The 23006-nt window shown below is 44.8% G+C and overlaps 1 protein-coding gene across 7 annotated transcripts in view; it reads left to right on the top strand.

The window, feature by feature from the left end:
• The window catches only part of Sptbn1 (spectrin, beta, non-erythrocytic 1), a 175256-nt gene extending 152920 nt beyond the window's left edge, over nucleotides 1-22336 (top strand). For 6 of the 7 annotated variants that reach the window (NM_001410274.1, XM_063273289.1, XM_063273290.1 and 3 more), the window contains 16 exons: nucleotides 245-469; nucleotides 837-926; nucleotides 1091-1372; nucleotides 2094-2224; nucleotides 3465-3669; nucleotides 3960-4334; nucleotides 7138-7382; nucleotides 8172-8310; nucleotides 9216-9300; nucleotides 11111-11307; nucleotides 12013-12122; nucleotides 12668-12731; nucleotides 17079-17317; nucleotides 18276-18449; nucleotides 20125-20167; nucleotides 21017-22336. In NM_001410274.1, the coding sequence (NP_001397203.1) occupies nucleotides 245-469; nucleotides 837-926; nucleotides 1091-1372; nucleotides 2094-2224; nucleotides 3465-3669; nucleotides 3960-4334; nucleotides 7138-7382; nucleotides 8172-8310; nucleotides 9216-9300; nucleotides 11111-11307; nucleotides 12013-12122; nucleotides 12668-12731; nucleotides 17079-17317; nucleotides 18276-18449; nucleotides 20125-20167; nucleotides 21017-21235 (2823 nt within the window). In that variant the 3' untranslated portion in view covers nucleotides 21236-22336. Of the gene's footprint in view, nucleotides 1-244; nucleotides 470-836; nucleotides 927-1090; nucleotides 1373-2093; nucleotides 2225-3464; nucleotides 3670-3959; nucleotides 4335-7137; nucleotides 7383-8171; nucleotides 8311-9215; nucleotides 9301-11110; nucleotides 11308-12012; nucleotides 12123-12667; nucleotides 12732-14038; nucleotides 14986-17078; nucleotides 17318-18275; nucleotides 18450-20124; nucleotides 20168-21016 lie in introns of those variants that run through there. The other variant, XM_063273295.1, reaches the window with a different exon arrangement.
• The last annotated feature ends 670 nt before the right edge of the window (nucleotides 22337-23006 follow it).

Raw genomic sequence — 23006 nt, 5'->3', positions numbered from 1 at the left:
CTCCCTGTCTTTCTTTTCCCTGAGTTCCTGATTAGTTTAATGTTACTTCAAGCTTTAAGTCCCCAGAGACTGGATGTTTTAAACATTAGCCAGTAAGCTAGAGTACTCACTGGTACTTCATTCCTTGGCCTCTCTGCTGTGTAAGTTTCTATTCCTCAGTTCAGCCTTCCACCTTAGCTAGCGCCCAAAACAAAGTTCTAGATGGAGCCTCTGTGTTCCTTCTGATGTACTCTTGCCCCCCCAGATGCTGGAGAATCAGATGGAAGTGAGGAAGAAGGAGATCGAGGAACTGCAAAGCCAAGCCCAGGCACTGAGTCAGGAGGGGAAGAGCACAGATGAGGTGGACAGCAAACGCCTCACTGTGCAGACCAAGTTCATGGAGCTTCTGGAGCCCTTGAATGAAAGGAAGCATAATCTGCTGGCTTCCAAGGAGATCCACCAGTTCAACAGGGATGTAGAGGACGAGATTGTGAGTAGCCCTCAAGCGTCCTGGAGCAAGTGGTTCATTTTCTGTTGGATTACCTCAAACTGAGTCATTGACTTGAGCCCTCATAGCCCGCCCTCCATGTTGTAGTGCTCTGTCCCTCACATGCACACGTGGAAATGCACTCTCTTCTTCCTGGAATTGTAAAGACATGCCAGGATTTTAATGCCACCAGAATCAGACTTAAACTAACCACAGGGCTCACAGAGTGTCCCAACACCAAGGATGTCCAAGAGTATATCCTGGCCCCTCTGAGGAAAGGCTGAACCTTCCCCTCTGGAGCTCCCCTTGTCCTCCTTACAGTTTCTTTGTTCTTCACGTGGTCCACTTTTCATTCTCAATTTTTTTCTAGCTGTGGGTTGGCGAGAGGATGCCTTTGGCAACTTCCACAGATCATGGCCACAACCTTCAAACTGTGCAGCTGTTAATAAAGAAAAACCAGGTAAGCGTTTCTGCCAAGGCTAGCTGTACCTGATAAACTGCTGAATTGTAATACAGATGACGTGAGAGAGTTTCGAAGGTTTGTGAGTTCTGCTTGGTGCAACATTTCAAAATAAGGACCAGGCCTTGGCCATTTAGCAAACTGTTTTTGCCTCTTCTGCACAGACCCTCCAGAAAGAAATCCAGGGACACCAGCCTCGTATTGATGACATCTTTGAGAGGAGCCAAAACATCATCACAGATAGCAGCAGCCTCAATGCCGAGGCTATCAGACAGAGGCTCGCCGATCTGAAGCAGCTGTGGGGGCTCCTCATTGAGGAAACTGAGAAACGCCATAGACGGCTCGAGGAGGCACACAAGGCCCAGCAATACTACTTTGATGCAGCTGAAGCAGAGGCATGGATGAGTGAACAGGAACTGTACATGATGTCTGAGGAAAAGGCCAAGGTGAGAGATGCTTCCCAGCTCCCATGAGGAGGTATGCCTCAAAAGAGTGACCTATTCAGATCCTTTCAGCTGCTAGCTACATAGTGTCTTTATTCCACGTGCTGCCTCTGTGTGTGTGTGTGTGTGTGTGTGTGTGTGTGTGTGTGTGTGTGTGTGTGTGTGTAAATATATATATACACATGTACATATGTATGTAAGTGTACACACACACACACACACTTGTTTGAGACAGGGCTTCCCTAAGGTATCCTTGGTCTGGTCTGGCCTTGAACTCACAGAGATCTACCTTCCTTGGCCTCCAATTACTGGGATTACAGGCATGTCCTACCATGCCTTCTAGAATTATTCATAAAATCACCCAGGCTCTTTAACATACAAAATGGTTTTAAGACCATTAAAAGGACTTTAAGGCTATAGAATGCTGTCATGCAGATGCATACCAGACTGAGGTTTTTAGCTAGCTGATGTACATGTACATTAGACTTAGCAAGGTCCCCTCTACCTTACAGTGGCCTTGGCCACACTACAGGTTCCCCTTTGCAGAGGCCTCTATTAGTCCTGGCCAATGCACTCAGCCATGTCTGCCCATGGTTATATTATACTTGTTTTGTTTCTTTCTGATGATTCTTCCTCTTGTACCACCTCACCAGGCATAAATTAACTAATTTATTGCCCCAGGCATAACTTCTGGCTATGGTTTTGATGGTCCCTTTCTTTGCAGGATGAGCAGAGTGCTGTCTCCATGTTGAAAAAGCACCAGATTTTGGAACAGGCTGTTGAGGACTATGCAGAGACAGTGCACCAGCTCTCCAAGACCAGCCGGGCACTGGTGGCTGACAGCCATCCCGAAAGGTGGGTGACAGTTTGAGGATGAGGCCACCCAGGCTGTTGATTCTTCAGTGAGGGTGTCTTACTAACCTGCCCCAAAAGAAAATGGCACCGTCCATCATCATCACCAGTAGTGGTAAAGCAGGTCACCTAAGAGCCTGTGGTGTACTAGGAAGGTAAAATTGTTACTCAGAGTTGCACTCAGTAATTATTTTGTGTTAAATATCTCATGTTGAAAGATCACTAGTATCATAAGTTGTACGTATATTGGGCTGACAGAAGTTCAGCTGGAACAGCTATCTAGTCCAAGTGTGATGGTGTTCGCCTTTTATTCCAGCACTTGGGAGGCAGAGTCAGTTAGATCTCTGAGTTCAAGTCCACCGTGGTTTACATAGCCAGCTATAGGCTAGACAAGATTATATAGTGGGGCCCTGTCTGAAAAAAAAAAAAAAAAAAGCTGTTTGGGAAAGCAGTGATTAAGAGGACTAAGGCAGGAGTGCCTAGACTTATGAAGTAAAATGGGTCTCACAAAACCAAGATATTGGCACTTCCTAACAGGAAAGACATGAAAGATTGTGAGCTCTCTGGTCATCAGGCTGCTGTGGTAACTGGGAGAGAAGAACCGGCAGGCTTTCTCAGAGCCACCTTTTAAGACTCACGAAGGAAAAAAAAATGGTTTGAGTGTTTGTTTGTCCAGTGCAAGACAGGCAGGGAAAGGTGAGGTCAGTGGGTCTGTTGGTACATGAGGAAGCCCTTGAGATGTTCATAACTAGATTCCCAAGGAAGAATAGACTGCGATGCAGCCTTCTCCCTCTCCTGTCATGAGATTTTTATTCTGGTGACAAATTCCAGGAAGTAGGATTCAGTCTCCTAGCTACACTGAGCAAACAGGAGCAGACAGAGCCAGCTCTGCTAGCAAAGAAAGGCCACAGCCCAGCAAGCAGGAGCTGCACAGGCCAGAGAAGAGCCCTAGAGGACAGCCTGTGCCTTCTGGCAGTGGAGGATGGTTCCAGTATTTTCATTAACTTTTAGCAGTGGGGAAAAAAATCAGGGTGGCCTTTGCCTTAATTATTTTCTTTGGTTTCTGTATTCGCTCTTCATCATTTGAAATGGAGGTTATTCAGGGTTTTGTTTTTTAGACCAGATAGGTTAAAATGGAAGCTTCTTTGGGGAAATTTTGGTGTAACAATTATGTTATCCTCACTCCATTGTGTGTCTTCAGAAGACATTTGAGGTACCTTCCTCACTGCTGGTTCTTTTTCAGTGAGCGTATTAGCATGCGGCAGTCAAAGGTCGACAAGCTGTATGCTGGCCTGAAGGACCTTGCTGAGGAGAGGAGAGGGAAACTTGATGAGAGGCACAGGCTATTCCAGCTCAACAGGGAGGTAGATGACCTGGAACAGTGGATCGCCGAGAGGGAAGTGGTTGCAGGCTCCCATGAGTTGGGACAGGACTATGAGCATGTCACGGCAAGTACTTGGGGAAGTGGGTGGTGGTATGGAAGGCCATTGGCATTCCTGGGCTGGCAGGTCATGGGTATGGTTTCGGCTTGGTGCTTTTGTTGGGTGACCTTGTAATGGATGACATTCCTCGCCACAAGTGGACAAGATAGGTGCTGCAGTCCAGAGCTAGCTGTGGTTCTTCGGGCTTGAGTGTCCCTTGTGCCTCCCACGTGGCGTCTCTTTCCGGCGGCATTCATGTGATGGGGTAAAAGCCCCACAGTGCTCGCAGTGATTTCCTTGTGTGCATCCCATTTCAGATGTTACAAGAACGGTTCCGAGAATTTGCTCGAGACACAGGAAACATTGGGCAGGAGCGTGTAGATACAGTTAACCACATGGCAGATGACCTCATCAATTCTGGACATTCAGATGCTGCGACTATTGCTGAGTGGAAAGATGGTCTCAATGAAGCCTGGGCTGACCTCCTGGAGCTCATTGACACGAGAACACAGATTCTTGCTGCCTCTTACGAACTTCATAAGTTTTACCATGATGCCAAGGAGATCTTTGGCCGCATCCAGGACAAACACAAGAAACTCCCTGAGGAGCTTGGAAGAGATCAGAACACCGTGGAGACTTTACAGAGAATGCACACCACCTTTGAACATGACATCCAAGCTCTGGGCACTCAGGTAGGTAGAGCTGCCCAGGGCAAGGGAGTGTCCCTGTAGAGTATCTCCTTATAGAGTATCTTGGGCCTCTCTGTCTCTATTTCTTGGCTCCTCAGAATGTACCTGAAATGATACCCAAACACACATGTATATGCACATGAACATGCACACCCTACCCAGGAAAGCTTTGTAGTCTGTACAGTTCTGAATTTGTCACACTTGAAAGTAACGTTAGGTGAACATGGTGGTGTTTAAATTAGGCAGATGCACATAGAAAGCCTCAATACAAGTTCCTGTTATGGCGATGTGGCCGTCAGGATCACTTTGGAAACAGTTTCTCATTGTCTTCCACCAGCCAGGTTCATTTTTCTGCATTGATTGCTCTTATTAATTCTTTGTGTTAGCATACGAAGTGAGAATCTCTTTGACACGTCTGATCTTCTAGCTCCAGCACTCTATGAAGTGGCTTAGCACTAAAACAATTTTGAGGATGTTGAGAAAACAGTGGAACAGTGAGACTCAATAGTGTTTGCTCTCTCCTTTGCCTTCTAATCTCGAGTTTCCTGATCAGTCTTAGTTCTTGCAGGTGAAAAATGGTCACCTCCCTCCTCCAAATTGATGTTCCCAGAGAAGAAGCCGATTTTGCCCAATTGTTTTAATCCTGAGAAGTCAAGAGTTCTGCTCTTGCTTATTGAAAGCAAATGATCAACAGAGTCAGGAGAAGGCCAGATGCAGTATACGCTTACTCCATTGGATCTGAGTACAGTCTTAGGATAAGGAACCCAATGGAAAGGAGAATGGGCAGAGGCTATTTGCTAGTGAATATTTAACTCCTCTCCCATGACACAAGCCGAGACTTGGCCCAGATTGGTTTAAGTGAGTATGTACCTCACCATGCTTCAGCACTTAGGACTTGTTCTGTAGAGGTCTTGACTACCATCTGGAGTCTCAGTTCTCACGTTCTCTCTGGCTGTGAGTTAATTTACCCCTCTATGCTTGGGTTTCCTGCTGCCTTGAGGGTTGAGATGATCCTTGTAAAGCAGATCTGCTAATGTGTCCCCGCTATTGTTTTTAAGAAATGCTAAGGGATGCTTTGCAGTAGTCTAGAGACAATTAAGAACTGGGTCCTTCCACATTTACTTTTAAAACTATAGGATGCTTAAGAGATAGAATCATTCCCTGTTTTTTCATTAAATACTTTTGCCTCATGAGACTGTTAAAGCTTCATGCACACCACCTAGAAACCAACCCCTCAAGTCTGTTGGGTTTCACCTACTCACCATGTCACTGTAGAAGCCATTAAGATCCATGAAAAGATGGTGGCCCTCCTGAGGCACCAACCCACAAACACTTGCTCAGAGGTAGTAACGGTCTTGAGTGGCCAAGGCGGTCCTTAACTCCTGTGCTAGCTTCTCCAGAGAGACCCTATTTTAAAGAAAATAACCAGAAGCACAAGAAATGATGACTGTGACTTGGAAGACAAAGAAACTGATTTTCAAGTAATCTCCTACATCTTGCTCATGATCATCTGACTTACATACCTTAAGTGTAATTCAGAAATAGAGACGATGTCCCAAAGCAAATAGAACATGAGTATCAAATCACCATGCAGAGACCAAGTCCTGTTGATTTTTTTTTTTCTGTGTATCTTTTTTAGAAACTCCCATGTTCTTGCCACGGCTTAAAGTCCTTTTGTACAATTGAGGGTCAATAATCCACCTTCTCCCAAATCATAATAACATTGGGTGACCCCCATCTCATTGTCCCTGGCATTTCTCCAAATAACCTCCCTTAGTCATGAGAGGCTCCTCCAGGACTGTGGACTGTGGACTTCGGTCACATAGTTTTAGCACCAGATAATGTCAGACATGAGTCTTGACGTATAGCACTGTGAATGGGTTAAGTGTTTCATGTACAACACAGTGAAAATGGACACCCAAGGATAAGGTAGTGGATACAGTGGTGCACAGCACACATTTAGTCCTTACACTTGGGAGGCAGAGACAGATGGATCTGAGTTTGAAGCCAGCCTGGTTACATAGTGAGTTTCAGGGCAGCAGGGCCTAGATAGTGAGACCCTGTCTCCAAAAAGGGGGGTGGGAGTCTAAAATAGTCACTGGTTTCTTCTACAATGACAAATCTCCATCATTATCTAAAGTTATAGCCTGTTTTTCACCCTTTGTCACAGAAAGTAGAATCTTACTTTTAAAACAATACTTGGTTTGTTGTGGGGGCATGTGTGCCTTGCAGGTAAAATGGTAGCTCTGTAGTGGTCCTTCCTACCATTGTGTGATCCAGTGTTCACCTGAAGTCAGCAGGCTTATATTTCAAGTGCCTTTACCTATTTGTCAGCCCACCCACTCCCACTTACTTTTAAAAGTTAGGCTAGCCTGGAATTCACTGTATAGCTGAGGATGACCTTGAACTCCTGATCCTCCTGCCTCTGCCTCTCAAGTTTGGGGTTTACAGGTATGTGCCAGCACACCCAGCCAGTCAAGGTATTTTTTTTTTTATCTTGGAATGTGTCTAGATGTATACCTACTCAGCTCTGTCTTCACATCCCAGGCTACAGGACTTCCCTGTGTTCCCAGAGCATTGTATTTCTTTCATTGTTTGAACCTACTTAATAATGATTCAGTAGGTTTGGGGTTTTGTGACTTGGCTCTACCCAGTGAAACAAGAGCTTGTTAAGAGGCACAGACCTAGCAACCTATGACTCCTTCCCACTGCTCTTTATGGTGAAACAGTAGGTAAGGAAGGGAAGGGATGATAGTGGCAAGGCCATAGTAGTGAAACCTGGCTTTTCTTCTCTGTGGCTTCACAGGTGAGGCAGCTGCAGGAGGATGCAGCCCGCCTCCAAGCAGCCTATGCAGGGGACAAGGCTGACGACATCCAAAAGCGTGAGAACGAGGTCCTGGAAGCCTGGAAGTCCCTGCTGGATGCTTGTGAGGGTCGCAGGGTGCGGCTAGTAGACACGGGAGACAAGTTCCGCTTCTTCAGCATGGTGCGTGACCTCATGCTCTGGATGGAAGATGTCATCCGGCAAATCGAGGCCCAGGAGAAACCCCGGTAAGGCTCCTGGCCACTGAGGTATGGGTCTTCAGAAAAGAGCTCCACAGGTGGTGTTCCCTTCCTCTAGGCTCTCACTCCTACACCCCCATATTGCACACTCACTCACCCGCACCTTCCCACCCAGGCTTTTTGGAGTTACTTTTCCGTATCTTTGTTATATTAAAAGTCTCTGGTTGAGGATTTAGCTCAGTGGTAGAGCGCTAGGCAAGCGCAAGGTCCTGGGTTCGGTCCCCAGCTCTGAAAAAAAGAAAAAAAAAAGTCTCTGTTTTCACATATATCACAAAGTGATATTCACCCTTAATATTTGTTTCAAAAGTGTCCTGAACTGAAGTGAGCAGTGTCTTCCCTTTAGTTTGGTTTCTTTCAAAGCAGTGAAGATTTTAATAGATAAGCAGAGGTATCAGTTCCTGAGTGCTTTCCTCCACATCTGGTTTTGTATTTCTGTATGTCTCAAGGACATCAACTGTTCCATCAGCCTGTTCGGTCTGGCTGTTCTTTCTGTGCCTTCTCGAAGGAGTATCTGCTTGCATTGCATGTAAGGGTAAAGATATGAACTGAAACCCAGTGGTTTTCTTTTGTGCACTCCAAGATGCCTTTTTCGCACGTTACAGTGTTAGCTGGTCCTGAGCGAAGTATTACTGGACTTTAGCAGCTTGGCCTGAGTTTAGGCTACAAATCAGCCCTAAGAAAGACAATTAGGCTGTCAGTTTTCTCCAAATTATGAGTTTTAAAGCCTACATGTTTATTTGAAAAGCTTCTCTCAGAGGAGATGTTACTTTCTTATAGGGATGTGTCATCTGTTGAACTGTTAATGAATAATCATCAAGGCATCAAAGCTGAAATCGATGCTCGTAATGACAGTTTTACAGCTTGCATTGAACTTGGGAAAGCCCTGCTGGCAAGGAAACACTATGCTTCTGAGGAGGTAGGATGCTGCATTGCTTTGGGACCTGACATGAACTCAGCCAGTGTTAGGATGTAAAATGCTTTTATTTTGCATGTGTCTTTGAAGTCTCCCACAATCCATAGGGATTGGTTCCAAGACCTCTCTGAATAGTAGAATCCATAGATGGTTAGATAACATATGTAAAATGTCATAGGATTTATTCAAAACTTTAGAACATCTCTGGACCTCGTGTCATACCTAACACAGGGGAGTCTGTTGTACTGTAGTAAGAAATAACAAGCCAAGTCCATGTGTTCAGTGTCATTGCAGTTTTTCTGATATTTTTGTTCTGTGTAGTTGTGCACTTGAGTACAAGGCCTACAATACACTGCAAGTGAGTGCATTTCTTTACATCATTTTGAAGCTTAATCTGTCTGCTTAGAATAACTTACATAAAACCGTAGACCCCAAACCAGCAATTGTTTAGCCAGAGATCATTTTTGAGGGTTCCAGGTATAAAAACAGCCTGTGAACTCCTCGGTGGGATGGCTTTGGCTGTCTCTTATCTCTGGCTGCAGCTCTGGTCAGGACAGTAGCACTGATGTTCCCTTCATAACACCCTTCACAGGAGTGGATGTCTCTTGGAAAAGCCAAGGCTTTGTCGGTATTGTCGTCCTTCTTTTCATGAACGTTACTGTGTCGGGGAGCTGTACAGTCTAGTGACACAGCACACAGTTTGCTGCCTCAGCACAGGCAGCTTGAGCTAGAACTTCCACCCCTTCTGGAACACTAGCTGTGTTCTTCCCTCCACTCCCAAGACATGAAATAATACATTTAAGCTGATACTTTGCAGCGTAGAGGAAAATACATTTTCTTGTACAAAGTGCTCATCCAGGACACACAAAAGATTGCAGTGTTTTATTAAGGCCCTTGTTTTTGTGCAGATCAAGGAAAAGTTACTGCAGTTGACGGAGAAAAGAAAAGAAATGATCGACAAGTGGGAAGACCGATGGGAGTGGTTAAGACTGAGTAAGGACAAGCATACCTTATTTACTTTTATGTTCTTCCTGTGTGTCCACGGAATGTATACAAATTGAACTTTCTGCTTAAATTAATATCAGAGTATTATCTCATGATTTTAAAGTTTTAAATGTTTCTTTCTCAGTGTATTCATACTTAATACTGTCTTTAAGAAGTTCTTGGGGGCTGGCTGGAGAGATGGCTCAGCAGCTGGGAGCACTTACTGCTCTTCCCGGACGACCTGAGTTTAGTTCCCAGCACCCGTGTGAGGCTCACATCCTGCACATCTCCCGCTCCAGAGCATCTTAACATCTCTAGCTCCTGTGTGCACCTCACACACACACACACACACACACACACACACACACACACACACACACACACACACACACACACTAAAAATGTGCAGGGTGTGGTGGTGGTGTACACCTTTAATCACTCAAGAGTCAAAGAAATACAGTTCTGTCTGAGATCAAGGCTAGCCTAGTCTACATAGCAAGGTCTAAGAACAGACAGGGATATGAAGAGTGACACTGTCTCTATAGAAAAAACAAAAATAAATAATAAAAAGTTCTCTCCCTGTTCTTCCCTCTCTCCTCCCTCTCTTTCACCTCTCTCCACCTTCCTCTCTCTCCTCTCCCCCTCTCCTCCTTCCTCACTCTCTCTCCTCTCTACCTCTCTCCCTCTCCCTCCCCTCTCTGTATAACCCCAGTGTACCTGGAATTATGAGCCCTCACTGGATTCAAAATGTACAGTATTAAGAGTAGCACCTTATGTTTGATTTGAACATTAAAAATAGTTAAATTCAAGCTTTTTTTAAAAATCTATACTCTAACATGTTGTGTTGATACTTTAGGCTCTGTCTTGCATTCTAACCTCATTCCCTTCTTTTGTAGACTCTTAGTAAAAACTAAAGTTGTATAGAAAACCCAGTAGGGCCCAGAGCCCTCTGATGCCCTGTTACTAGGGGAAGTTTCATTCTGTGTATCAAAGCCTGTGTCATACCTGCTGTGAACTGGATACCAGGCTATAATCTGGTTTACAGTGGTGACTTGCATGCTACCTACCTTGAAGAATTGACAGTTCCCTAGTTTCTTGTCAATTTATACGTTGTCGGGTCCATCATGATGTCAAAATAAGATGATTAGCCCGTTCCTGGCTCAGTGATACTCAGCACAGTAGGTTCTTATCCACCTGGCCCGAGACACTGCTGCGTGAGCTGCTATGACTGTGCACCATTAGTCCAGCTAAGCCAGGCTCTAATCCCGTTCATCATAACTGCACTGGGAGGAGAGCTCTTCCTCACATGGAGGACAAGGCCCTGTCTTCTCCCTTTGTTCGTATTCCTATCCTCTCAGTCCTCCAAGAGAAAAATTGGATTTCAACCTAATACAAGCTGCTATGTGAATTCCTGCCTCATCTGCATAGTCTGGCATGTAGAGGTTGTGTGTCCTGTAAGGGCTCTGAGATCTGGTCTCTCAGAATTAGGCCATATGACAGAGTAAATTATAAGCCTGTATAGTCCACCTGAGAGCCACTGTCCACATATGCTCTTGGAAAATAGAAGTCATCTAAAATTTGACTTGTGTTCATATTTGGTAAACATAGAAAAGTATGTTAGAATAGTATTTTTTTAATATTTTAGGTTAAATCAAAATTCAATTAAAGCAATTACCCCTATTCTTGGACATTCTTGCCTGTGTGGCTCCCTGGGTTTACATTTGATGGCATTTGGTGTCATAGATGATACAGTGGCATGCTTAGGCCAGTGCTGTTGTGTGGCCCTGTGACAGACTCTCATTCTTGGTTCCCTGTGCAGTTTTGGAGGTCCATCAGTTCTCAAGAGATGCCAGTGTGGCTGAGGCTTGGCTGCTGGGACAGGAGCCATACCTATCCAGCCGCGAAATCGGCCAGAGTGTGGATGAAGTGGAGAAGCTTATTAAGCGCCATGAGGCATTTGAAAAATCTGCAGCGACCTGGGATGAGAGATTCTCTGCCCTGGAAAGGTTGACAACAGTAAGTGTCCAAGAGATGTCTGGCAGGCACAGGAATCAAATGGATCAGATCAGATCTTGAACCACTACTAAATCATCTCCATTCCAAATCATCTTTCTCCAGCCAGAGCTTTAAAGCAGAGCTTGAGCACTGGTCTTCCTTCTTCCAAAACGTTTATTCATAGAACATGGACTCTGACTGTCCGTACCTCTGGCGAGTGAGCATGTGTCAAAACAGAATCTTTTACAATGCAGCTGTTGCTCATGGAATGGATTCATTTCAGGAAGACTATTCTGTGACTTTTATTCTTTTTCCCTGTTTTTCTCCTACAATACAGGTGCTTCCTTGAACGTTTTTGTGGGTCCATGGTGGGTTTTTATTGAGACTTCATGGAAAGTCTGGCTTCAACCCCCCCCCCCCCGCCCCCGCAACTTTTCCCTCAACAAAGTTAAGAAGATGTAGTTAATTTTGAAATCTCTATTCCCAGAAGGAAATTAACCATCCAAAGGAGTTTTCCAGTTAGGGGTAGACAGCCCTCTCTTCCCTGCAGCTTTAGATGGTAGCTACAGTGCTCATGGACATAATGCCATTCATTGTATTTGCTGTATTGATCTTTGAGGTTGTCCAGTATGAACCATTGTAGAAAAAGTCTCTTGGGTTTCTAGAACATTCTTCAAAAACATCAAAGGTCTTAGCCCTGATAAACAGCAGCCTATTCTCCTGTAGTTGGAGCTACTGGAAGTGCGCAGACAGCAAGAGGAAGAAGAAAGAAAGAGGCGACCACCGTCTCCGGAGCCAAGCGCGAAGGTTTCAGAGGAGGCTGAGTCCCAGCAATGGTGAGACACTGGAAGCATAAGAGGCTAAAACAATGGTTTTGGTGGCAAGTGAGATTATGGGGCATCTGTTCTAAGTCTCGTAAAGCCAGGAACATATCCTTCCTGTTCACTGTCTCATCAGTATCATTGAGACTCATGTAGCAATGCCAAGTGACAGTTGAGAGCAGTCGCACGGCGGAGTGAAGTGTAGAGGAGGGGGAGCAGGACACACACACACAGACACACTCCTCTGGGTGACTCACTGAGATTTCAAGGCAGTGGTTCTGTGATAGGGAAGAACTGATTTCCTATTTGCAGAAGGCTGTTGGCGAGTTGTACACCATGAAAGTCTAAAATGAATTTATCAGGTGGGACTGGTGACTAGGTTAGATGGTTCCTAACCTATTTTAGGAACCATCTAAAACACATAGAAGTGCCAGGTGTAACAATATGACATTGTGTGGAAGAAGGATGTTCACACTTGTTTTTTTTTTTTTTTCCTTCTCTCTTTCCTTCTTTCTCTTCTTTCTATCCTTCCCTTCGGTTTTCCAATCTCACCCTAACAGGGACACTTCAAAAGGAGACCAAGTTTCCCAGAATGGTTTGCCGGCTGAGCAGGGATCTCCACGGGTTAGTTACCGCTCTCAAACGTACCAAAACTACAAAAACTTTAATAGCAGACGGACAGCCAGTGACCATTCGTGGTCTGGACTGTGAAGTTCCAACCATTTGTCAAGAACCATTCTGTCCACATCCTTTGACCTTTTTGGCTTCCACGTCACCCAAAGTGTTAAAATTTTTACTTAACTCATAGCTTTCCTTGATTTCATATTTGTTTGCATTTAATATGTTTATTTGGATCCTCATTGCCTCAAAGCATCATACTTAATTTTTGTTTATTTATTGTGAGCTTTTTACTTTAAGGTTTTACATGAGTAATTGAAATTAAATTATAGCATAATGAAGAAATGAGAATCTAACAGGTACGGCACAGACAAGTTACCCTAACAGGGCACAGTACTCTGCTATAGGTGCTGTGTTATTTACAAGTATTATTAACCTATAGTAGTTTAGTAACTAGGAAAACCGGTTTGTAAGGAAGGAGACATTTACTACTAAGGTTAGGCCTGCAGTCATTCCGTGGAGAATGTGTTCATCAAATGGCCCCAAAGAAGCTGAGTCTTGTTGGGAAGCTGCTTAAGTTTTAGGCGCAGGACCCAAAATGTTCTGAGACCCTTGGGTCGTTTATTACTTTGTACAAGCCCAATAATCTTCTCTTTTCTGCCAAGTACTCAACCCAGAAATGTAGGCTTCTGTGCAGCACACGGTACAGCCCACTGATTGCTGCCACCAGCTATGTCTTGGTCAATGTTGCCGCTGCCAGCACTCAGGACGTGGCAAATTCCAGCAGCTCTCACTCGGCCTGTGTTAGGAGCCTGCCTACCGAACATCAGTCAGAGGCTTCAGGGTGTCAAACTCTTTTAAGCAAGTGGAACAAAAGCCATTTTGGTTCATCCTGATTACTTGAACGATACACTCAATGCCCTGTATCTGGGAGCACTTGCGGAGGTGTCCTGGCCCTAGAGGGCTACTTCAATGTCTCGACTGACAGAAACTCTTGTGTGTTAAATGAAGCTCAAAGTTCTCTAGGAAGGAGTCCTCAGAATGGCATGTATTGGGCCACTAGCAGGGATTGAAAACATTTTAACAGAAATCCTTTTTCTTAGGCGTAAAAGCTGATAAAAGGGGTGACTTCCTGGTTCTGATCAAAACCAAACCAAACCCTCATTGCAGCAAAGCCTTGCAAGACAACTCCCTTGCTCATTTGCCATATTTAGATGCCTTAGTGGAGTCAGAGCCATGTTTGGTATGTGTTTTCCATGAGCTAAGTCTAATTTGTCTTTTCATCTCATGATGCATTTTTTCTCTTTTGTCAGGATAACATCATATAGCATCTTATTTGTTCTTCCTAATCTCTATGTACATATCTATCTACCTGTAACCGTAGATAGCTATCTAGATAGACACCAAGCTTCTTATACTCCGGGCTAGTATGCATCATTATCGGGTCTCTGCCTTAAAACACATCCAAATTTATATTAAAAAAAAAAAAACTATAGATTTTCTTTGGTCACTAGGGTTCCAAATCATACTGTGTCACTGATCATATATATGATACGCTTTACGTGATCATACTTGCTTATATATGATGTTTCCATATATGTGCTGTGTGTTTAAGTTTTATATCATCCAGACTGATAACCAAATTTTAATGCTTTTTTATATCAAAACAGAAAACACACATAAGCACACAAGACAGGAGTGCTAAGATACTGTTTAGCATTTGCTCTGCTGCCTATTTTTGTCTGTGTTTTTAATTAACGATTGGATTGTATTGGAAGGAGAAAAAGCAGTTTCATTATTTTGGATGATGATGCAGAGACTCATGTTAATGAACTCGAAAATGGTGTTGCTTCATGTACTTTGAAAACCAATCAGGTGTTTTGTGCGCTTCTACTTATCATGTTGCATTCATGTTCACATCCTGATTTCAGTGCCTCAGATATGCCTGGCCACAAAAGCACTCTGAATTAATTGCTAAAGGGAAGCAACAACATGCGTGTGTGTGGAGGGGGGTTGGGGGGTCTCATCACATACATGTACCATTGTTTGATCTTAGCACTGTGATTTGCTTTTGACGTCTGTCCTAGTGATGTGTGTTGTCTGCTGGCATGCTCATAGCACATGTCCATTAAAGGTCATTTTGTTCCTTTATTTGTTGGCATGCTTATAGCACATGTCCATTAAAGTTCATTTTGTCCTTTTATTTTCATTGTTTTCTTGGTTAGTGATTTCATTTGCATAAACATTAATTTTCTCTGCATACTGGTGTGGGGTTTTCTCTTTCTTTCTAACTCCAAAGAAAAAATTTTTGCTGCAGAATTTCCATCAGAAGAAACTTCCCTTGTCTTCAACTACCTTGAAGTGTGACCAGCTCTGATAAATTATAGCCATTTCCAGATAAACTTCTGCCCACCCAGCACTAGTGGTTTCCATGTCAAAGCTGCAGCACTAAATTTTTTTTAACCTGGTGTCTGTACCTACTAACCCATGTGTCTCCACTCACACTGGCTCAGGCCTTCCACACCAACTCACACATGCTCCGTATATGAGTTTCCTGAGATCCCACTAGGAGAGATTTGTCAACTGTAAGGTCCCTCAGCATTCTTTTGACTTGGGCTTTGGTTACTTCCCCTCCTCCAACTTGCCCATAACAGCAAAAAGAGAATCCAGGTATAGTGGGATATACTTGCAAGCAGAAGCTCTGGCAGGAGGATTGGGAGTTTGAGCCCATCCTGGGCAACAAAGCAAAGAGAGGAGGGGAAAAAAGTAGTAGCCTGTTGCTCAAACCATGCCCGTGGGCTGCTGCCGTCATAGCCAGGCCAACTGAGTACTCTGTCCCCCACCGTGTGCCCTGTTAATCCACTTACCATATTGGTATGAGAATAGAGAATTTTAATAAAAAACAACCTTAAGATTACATAGTCTCCAGTCATACCCTAAACCTTGATGCTAATTATGCTAGTTTACATAAACTTATCATTTCATGCCCTTCTACCAAGTTCACGTGACCATTTTTCAGATAGTTAGCCTTGTTTTAAATAATCAGGGTCCATCAATCTAGATAAGACTTAGGCAAGAGAGTTGACAGATCTGAGTGTTAAGTGGTGGTGGTCAGTCTACTGCTTATACTGCCAAGGTTGCTGCTAACTGGGTGTCACTCTGACTCTGGGCAGCAGTGGTGGGGACTGTAGCTAATGACTGTGCCATTGGTAATTCCATGTTGTCTGTGTATGAGGGGTGCAGGTTGTCTGTAATCTACTAAAGCATCAGCCACACCCAGCTTTAGTAACTTGCTAATCCGTGCCCTGGGTATATCAGCCAGGGGCTGCTACAGTTAATGGTACACAGTTGATGGTACACAGGCCGAAAACGATTAAGAATCAAGACCCTACTACATTTCCAAAGCCGAAAAACCGTGTGGGTTACAATTTAAGTGAGCTTGGGAAGGAACGCTCCTGAAGACGTCTCCAGACTGAAGGGTCAAAGCCGCTGGAAGCCTGGCTGTCTCTGGGCTCCCGTCTCAGTGCAGCAAGGCACCGTGATCAACCACCCGTGATGGGGAAGGCCCTGGTTCAGTCTTTGTTTGGGGGTAAATAGCTGTGTGGTGTTGAGTGACTGTGATTGGCTTTTTCAGCTCCTTTAACACAAACTACAACCCACTCACAATCAACTTGGACAGATGTGGTTCAGTTGGTGTTTGTGGACTTGCCTCATTTCCTTCCAGCTCTTAAGTTCCAAAGTCTAACGGGGATGATAGATGTGAAGTGCATGACCGTTGTCCTAATTTTTGCATGTGTTTATGGTGATCTGGAGTGGAGGGGTGTGGGAGAAGAGCCAGGGATCCTCTTTGAGAAACCAAAGGTGTTTACTTGTTGCATCTGGGGAATGCTGTGTAGTTCTGATAGGATTGTCTTTCCTTCTGTTTGTGAATGCCCTTTTGCTTCAACTTCAGCCCTTCTGACGATGCCCTTGGATGTAAGGTGGCTGCTGTATAACGTCCACTCTCATACTTACTATGTGTGACTGTTCCCATTGTCTTTGTTTTTTAACGTAACTGTAAGAGGAGATGATCTGAGTTATGTTAGCGAGAATGGAGTACTCAGAGGAGTAGAGTGCAGTAAAACTCTTACTGGCATTTCGCTTTTCTCATTTCCCCGCAAGTGGGCGAGCATTAATCCATTCCCACCTTCTAATGTCCTTGGTGTCCAGCTGGCTTTGCGGGGTGTGCACTGGTTTTACTGCACTGCCTCCATCTGCACCAGGCATTTATACACAGCCACGTGTGCAAGTCAGAGCGTATGTGGTCCTGCCTTGCTCTCAGGGCTCTCTGAACGGCCTCTCCACTGTCCCTAGATGGCAGGAACCATGGAAACAAGTGAAATGGTCAACGGTGCTGCTGAGCAGAGGACAAGCTCCAAAGAATCCAGTCCTGTTCCTTCTCCCACCTCGGACCGCAAGGCCAAATCTGCACTTCCAGCCCAGAGTGCTGCCACCCTGCCAGCCAGGACCCTGGAGACGCCTGCGGCCCAGATGGAAGGCTTCCTCAATCGGAAGCACGAGTGGGAGGCCCACAATAAGAAAGCCTCAAGCAGGTAAAGACAGCAGCACAGGGGAAAGAGGGGAGGGAAGTCACCCGTGTGGAGGGGGCCCAGCGTCATGCAGGATTGGCATTCAGAAGGTCAGAGCTTTTCATTCTGCGACCAGTGTGTCGAGAAGTGCTCAGTGAGGAGAGGAGATGTAGTGGGCCAGAATCGCAGGAATGGCCTGAGGCTTATCCTGAGGAGGAACTCACTATAGCGAAGTTGAACAATCTCCTACAGTGAAGTGACTTCTTTATAGGGTTCCTTATGGGATCCAGCTTTCACAGATGCTCACTTCTCTGTGTGAGTCTCGAGATGACTGTCTCCCACCAGTCTTTTAAGTTTATTATTTAGCTGATGAGAAAGTAGGTGCTCTGAGAGGTTGTAAACTGAGATGAAAATCACATCTGATTCCAGAGCCTGTGTGCTTAAATTACTATACACGTGGAGCATCCACCGTACATGTTGGAGGTGTCCACTGTACAAAGGGCTTGGTTACAGTCTGATGTTCTCGTTAAGTTAACGTATTCTAACGGTATGCCCCTTGCATACTGTTGGCGCACACCTGAGTCTAGCTCCCCCGAAGGGATTCCACAAACACTAATGACCCTGGATCTACCCTCTTGTCAGTACTGCACCACAAAAAAACAGTCACTAAGGCTGGGGGAGATTGTGCTTGAGAATAAGGAGCCTTGCCTGTGTTCCTGAACAGGAGTGAAAAGCTTCAAGGGCGACATGTTGCGGAAGGGACGGCAGCTCACGTGTCCTCCAACACAGCGCTGCGTCCCTCCCCAGGTGCTCCTTAGCCGTATGCACTGTTCCAAGGGGGTTGGGGCAGGGGCTGTTCCTCAGCATATGTTCATTTTATGTTGGAGAGGCTTCGTTTTCTTGTGAAGTTCTTCTGGGAAGGGTAAGCACAGAGCCTTGATACTCCTCTCTTTACTCCTCTCTCTCTGCTGTACCCACTCAGGTCCTGGCACAATGTTTATTGTGTCATAAATAACCAAGAAATGGGCTTCTACAAAGATGCCAAGAGTGCTGCTTCTGGCGTCCCCTACCACAGTGAGGTCCCTGTGAGTTTGAAAGAGGCCATCTGCGAAGTGGCCCTTGATTACAAGAAGAAGAAGCATGTGTTCAAGCTAAGGTGAGAGTTTGCAGGCTCGTGGCTGTCTGGGTGTGTTCATCTCACTGAGGTTGGCTCTCTCACAAAGGTACTGTGGTAGCCGTGTCTCCTCCTACTATTCTCAGTCCCTGAGAAAGCCTACTGGACTTGCTGGATTGATTCTGTGGGACCAAGGCCACTCTTGCCTGGGCCTGGTTGTGCATCTGGACCCAGCGGAAAAGGAGCCTTCGTTTCATGACCTGGAACACACTGTTCCCTGACATTGCTGTGGGCTGTTAACATTGCGGTACATAATGGGAGCTTTAAAAAGCCCATTTTGAGTCCTTCTGGCTTATGAGGACTAAGGAATTACCATGTTCGCTACAGATAGGTACTGCGAGTCATCCTAGAGCCTGAGGAAACCAACAGGAAGCACTTGAGTGGGACAGGCCATCCTCCCCAAGTCTTGCCACACTTCTGCATCCAAATGACTCCTCCTTGTGGAAGACACCCCCTCACACCACATCCACATCCATGACCATGGTGTTTGGAGATGGCCAAACCATTTTGTTTCTTAAAAGTGGATAAAGAAAAGGCAGGGTGGGTGAGAGGATGCTCAGTGGTAACGGTGCTGCTGCCAAGCCTGATTGCATAGCCTCCCTCCTCAAAACCCTCATGGTAGACAGGGGAGGAGAGGAGAGGAGAGGAGAAAGGAAAAGGAGGGGAAGGGGAAGGAGGACAGGAAACGTCCTCTTGTGTGTTATTTTTGACCTTCACGAGTGTGCATGCACATATTTTCAAAATACCTTTGTAAGTGCAGAAGTAAAGCCTCTTGACAGCCTGTCACTTCATGTGCTGCTGATTGGCTCTGTTGCTTTGGATCTGACGAGCTTCATCTTGGTTGGCCAGAGGATCACCCTGGGGGGACATGGTTGATGACCACATGCTGTCTTGAGGAATGGCCTCCCAGGTGTGGCTGCTTTCGTTCCCATGAGAAAAATCTAAAGGACTTTTTTTTCCATATCAGTTGGGCAACTCTAGAATTTGCAGATGTGAGAGACATAAACTCTGAAACTAGAATTTGAAGAGTATTCACCTTTTTTGAAGTCTTCTCCTGAATTTATTTTTGGTCAGCAATTAAGAATCCAAATGGCCATAACCAAACCAGACCTTCCAGAGGTTGGACTTTTTTGATCCTTCTGTTGGATTAAAGCACCAGATTGCCTGTGCATATTGGATTTATCTGGTAAATTAATGGCTTCTTATGATTAGGGACCATTGTCCGGCTAATGCCCCTCTCTAGGCCTGGTCAATAGCCCATGTAGAGCTCTATTGGTATCTCTGAGGTAAAGCCCACCACCTGCGTGTAACCCACCCTAGATTAAGGGGATTGTGGGGTTCTGTTTGTTTTGTTTTTTTTGTTTGTTTGTTTGTTTGGTTTAGGTTGGTTTTTTTGTTTTTGTTTTTTTGGTTTTTTTTTTTTGGTTCTGTTTTGTATTTTGAGACAAAGTTCCTCTGTGCCCTGGCCATTTTGGAAATCGAGCTATAGACCAGGCTTGCCTGGAACTCACCTACCTCGGCCTCCCAATTACTGGAACTAAATAAAGGTGTGCATCACCACACCTGGCCTGTATTTTTTTTAATTTATATTTTTTAACTTTCTAATATGAAATTGTCACCTACATAATTGTAAAATGTAATTTTCTTGAAATTACAGACTAAGTGATGGCAACGAGTACCTCTTCCAAGCCAAAGATGATGTAAGTTACTACTTGGTTTTGTTTTTTCACGTACCAAAGTTCATGGAAGTATTTGTGAGCTAAAAGAAGCAAATATCATCTTGTCCCTCCATAAGGAAGGGAAGCTAGAACAACATCCACTAGATTCAGTAGAAACGAGGAGCAAGGTCCTTGCCTGCTACTCCTTAGAACAAGGTACAGGGAGGTGGCCCAGGACTGAGTGTATCCTGATGCCAGTCTAAAGCCTGTGCACTGCACTGCATTATCATTAGCGTCTCCACCTCAGAAGACAGGGTCACCTCAGTGTCACAGCGTGTGTAGCAATTTAAATGTTAAAAGGCCCCTTCCACCACGAGAGATAACTCTGGAGGGGGCGTGAGGACTTGTAAGATGGCTTGGTTGGTGAAGGGCCTGCCACCAAAGCTGATGACCTGAGTTTGATCCCCAGGACATACTTTATATAAAGAGAGAATGAACTCTGAAAAACTGTCTTCTGATGAGTATAAACTCGTGTCTACACACACACACACACACACTGAAAAGGTTTTTTTTTTTTTTATTTAAGGAGTAAGAGCACTTTCTTAATGCGAGTGACGTCTCACAGCCTAAGATTAGCCTTCCAGCTTCTGTAGGTGTATATATCCCAGACTGACGGCCTGCACACAGCACTGGGGCCAGTCCATCTAGAGGCAGAGCCATAGCCACTCTGGTAGTGAGAAAGCAGATAGGCATTTAAGGACAGTGACTCTAGTTAGCGGCACTGCTGCCAAGCATTCCAGCTGCCAGGCATGGAGCATCATGGAGGTAAGACCAGGACTCCTCATGCCCACACCTCTTGACCAAGTCTTACCTGTGTCTTCCTCTGCGTAGGATGAAATGAACACATGGATCCAGGCTATCACCTCTGCCATCTCCTCTGACAAGCACGACACGTCTGCCAGCACCCAGAGTACGCCAGCATCCAGCCGAGCGCAGACCTTACCCACCAGCGTCGTCACCATCACCAGCGAGTCCAGTCCTGGCAAGAGGGAGAAGGACAAAGAGAAAGACAAAGAGAAGCGGTTCAGCCTTTTCGGCAAGAAGAAGTGAACTTCCCTGTTGTCCTTCCCTTCTCTTACCTTTAGTAAGAGTCCAGCATGCAAGCTCAGACCAACACATTACTCTGTGCCTAATGTTCCTCCATGTAGTTGATTTTCTTTCTTTTTTTTTTTTTAATAAATTTTTTAATTTATAGAGTATTTCTGAGGGTTGGGGGAAACATAACTAAACACTTTATCTCCAAGTTAAAAAAGTTTGAGGTACAGAGGGAAGGCCAGATTTTTTAATGAAATTATATAGATTAGATCTCAGTATTTAAACTGTTCCTCAATTTTGTGAGGCTGTGTTGGAAATAACCCGCCTCTGATGCTGTTGGTATGCAAGGCAGCGGTGCTTACACAATATTTCCTGTGCTCTCCAGAGACGATGGACTGATTTCCTGACACTACTCTCCCTTCACTTCCGTGGTTACCCTGAGTCTTGACTTACAAGTGCCCACGATGGGTGTAGCCTTTATTAAACAGATCGTGTATTCTGATCTCTCGCTGCAGCCACAGTGCAGCTCCCTATAAACCTGCAGCCCAAACCATTTGTATCAGGCATCACCTACTAACACAGACGTGCGCGGCTTTTCTGCATCAATTGCTGTGACGGTTCAGAATGTTGGTATACAAGAAGGAATAGAAAACTGATAAGGTTTTAAATAATCTGTAATTTCAATCTTTTTTTCCTGAAATACATTATATTGTATGTTTGAAATAATTCTAGTACAAAGTATAATAAAACTAGATGTATAATAAACCCTTTAAATCATTGCTAAGTGTATAAGTGGAACTGAAGCATTTATTGGACAAAGTAATGTTACTCTAATGGTTACTTGCTCGCTCCTGCGTGGCCACACTGTTATAATTTGCTTCATTACCTTGCTATTTGATACATAGTGTGCATTTCTCTGTCACTGTAACTATTGTAATGACAAATTTTCATCTTACTGCACAATCAAAGTGTCATTGATTAGGAATGACCTCCAGAGTCTGAGCCTGGACAGGGAGTGGGCGCTCAGGCCTGGTGCTCTGTTGTACGACCTGTACCTCTCAACTTTTGCCCCGTCTGTTAAATATATGCTATGTCATTAAATGCTTTTAAATCTAACCTTGTGAGTAACAGGTGTTTCTCCTTTGCTGTCCAAGCATGCCTAATAGGGGACTCACAAAGGAAGAAATAGCAAACAGAAAGGGTTAAATGGTGAGGCTGGGTCCCTCTATCACTCTGTGTGTGTGTGTGTGTGTGTGTGTGTGTGTGTGTGTGTGTGTGTGTGTGTGTGTGTGTGTGTGTGTGTGTGTGTGCTGGCTTTGAAAGCTATAACAAATGAAAAATGAATAGGAGTGGTGAATGATGACCTTGTAACCTTGAGCCCGACAAAAGGAGAGGCAGTGTTTCATGAAAAAGAACAAGGACTAATAAATACCTTAGACTAAGGAGGACTGTGCTGCCACTCTTGCTTCCCCCTTTCAGAACAAAAGCTATTCTTGGTAATATGTAAACAACTGACATGGCTGTGGCAGTGCTCACACTGCTCCAGAATTATAGATATTTTGAGTGTTCTCCAAACATCACATTTGCCACAGGACTTTCCCAGTGCTTAGGGCCTCTGAGGTGGACAGTTGGAGGCTATCTTGGTTATGGTGTCTTTGAAATCCAGCAGTCAGTTCACTTTATTTCTGGTCAAGGTTAGGGAGAGCCTGACGCAGGACCTTGCCAAAGCCTGGTTTATTGTGTCACCATCCGATGGGGCCCCAGAGGCAAAAGGCTTTTGAAAGGC

The sequence above is a fragment of the Rattus norvegicus genome, chromosome 14, assembly GCF_036323735.1.
Source record: "Rattus norvegicus strain BN/NHsdMcwi chromosome 14, GRCr8, whole genome shotgun sequence".
NCBI lineage: Eukaryota > Metazoa > Chordata > Mammalia > Rodentia > Muridae > Rattus > Rattus norvegicus.
Note: the sequence above shows the minus strand (reverse complement) of the source record. Positions and strands in the feature narration are given on the sequence as shown.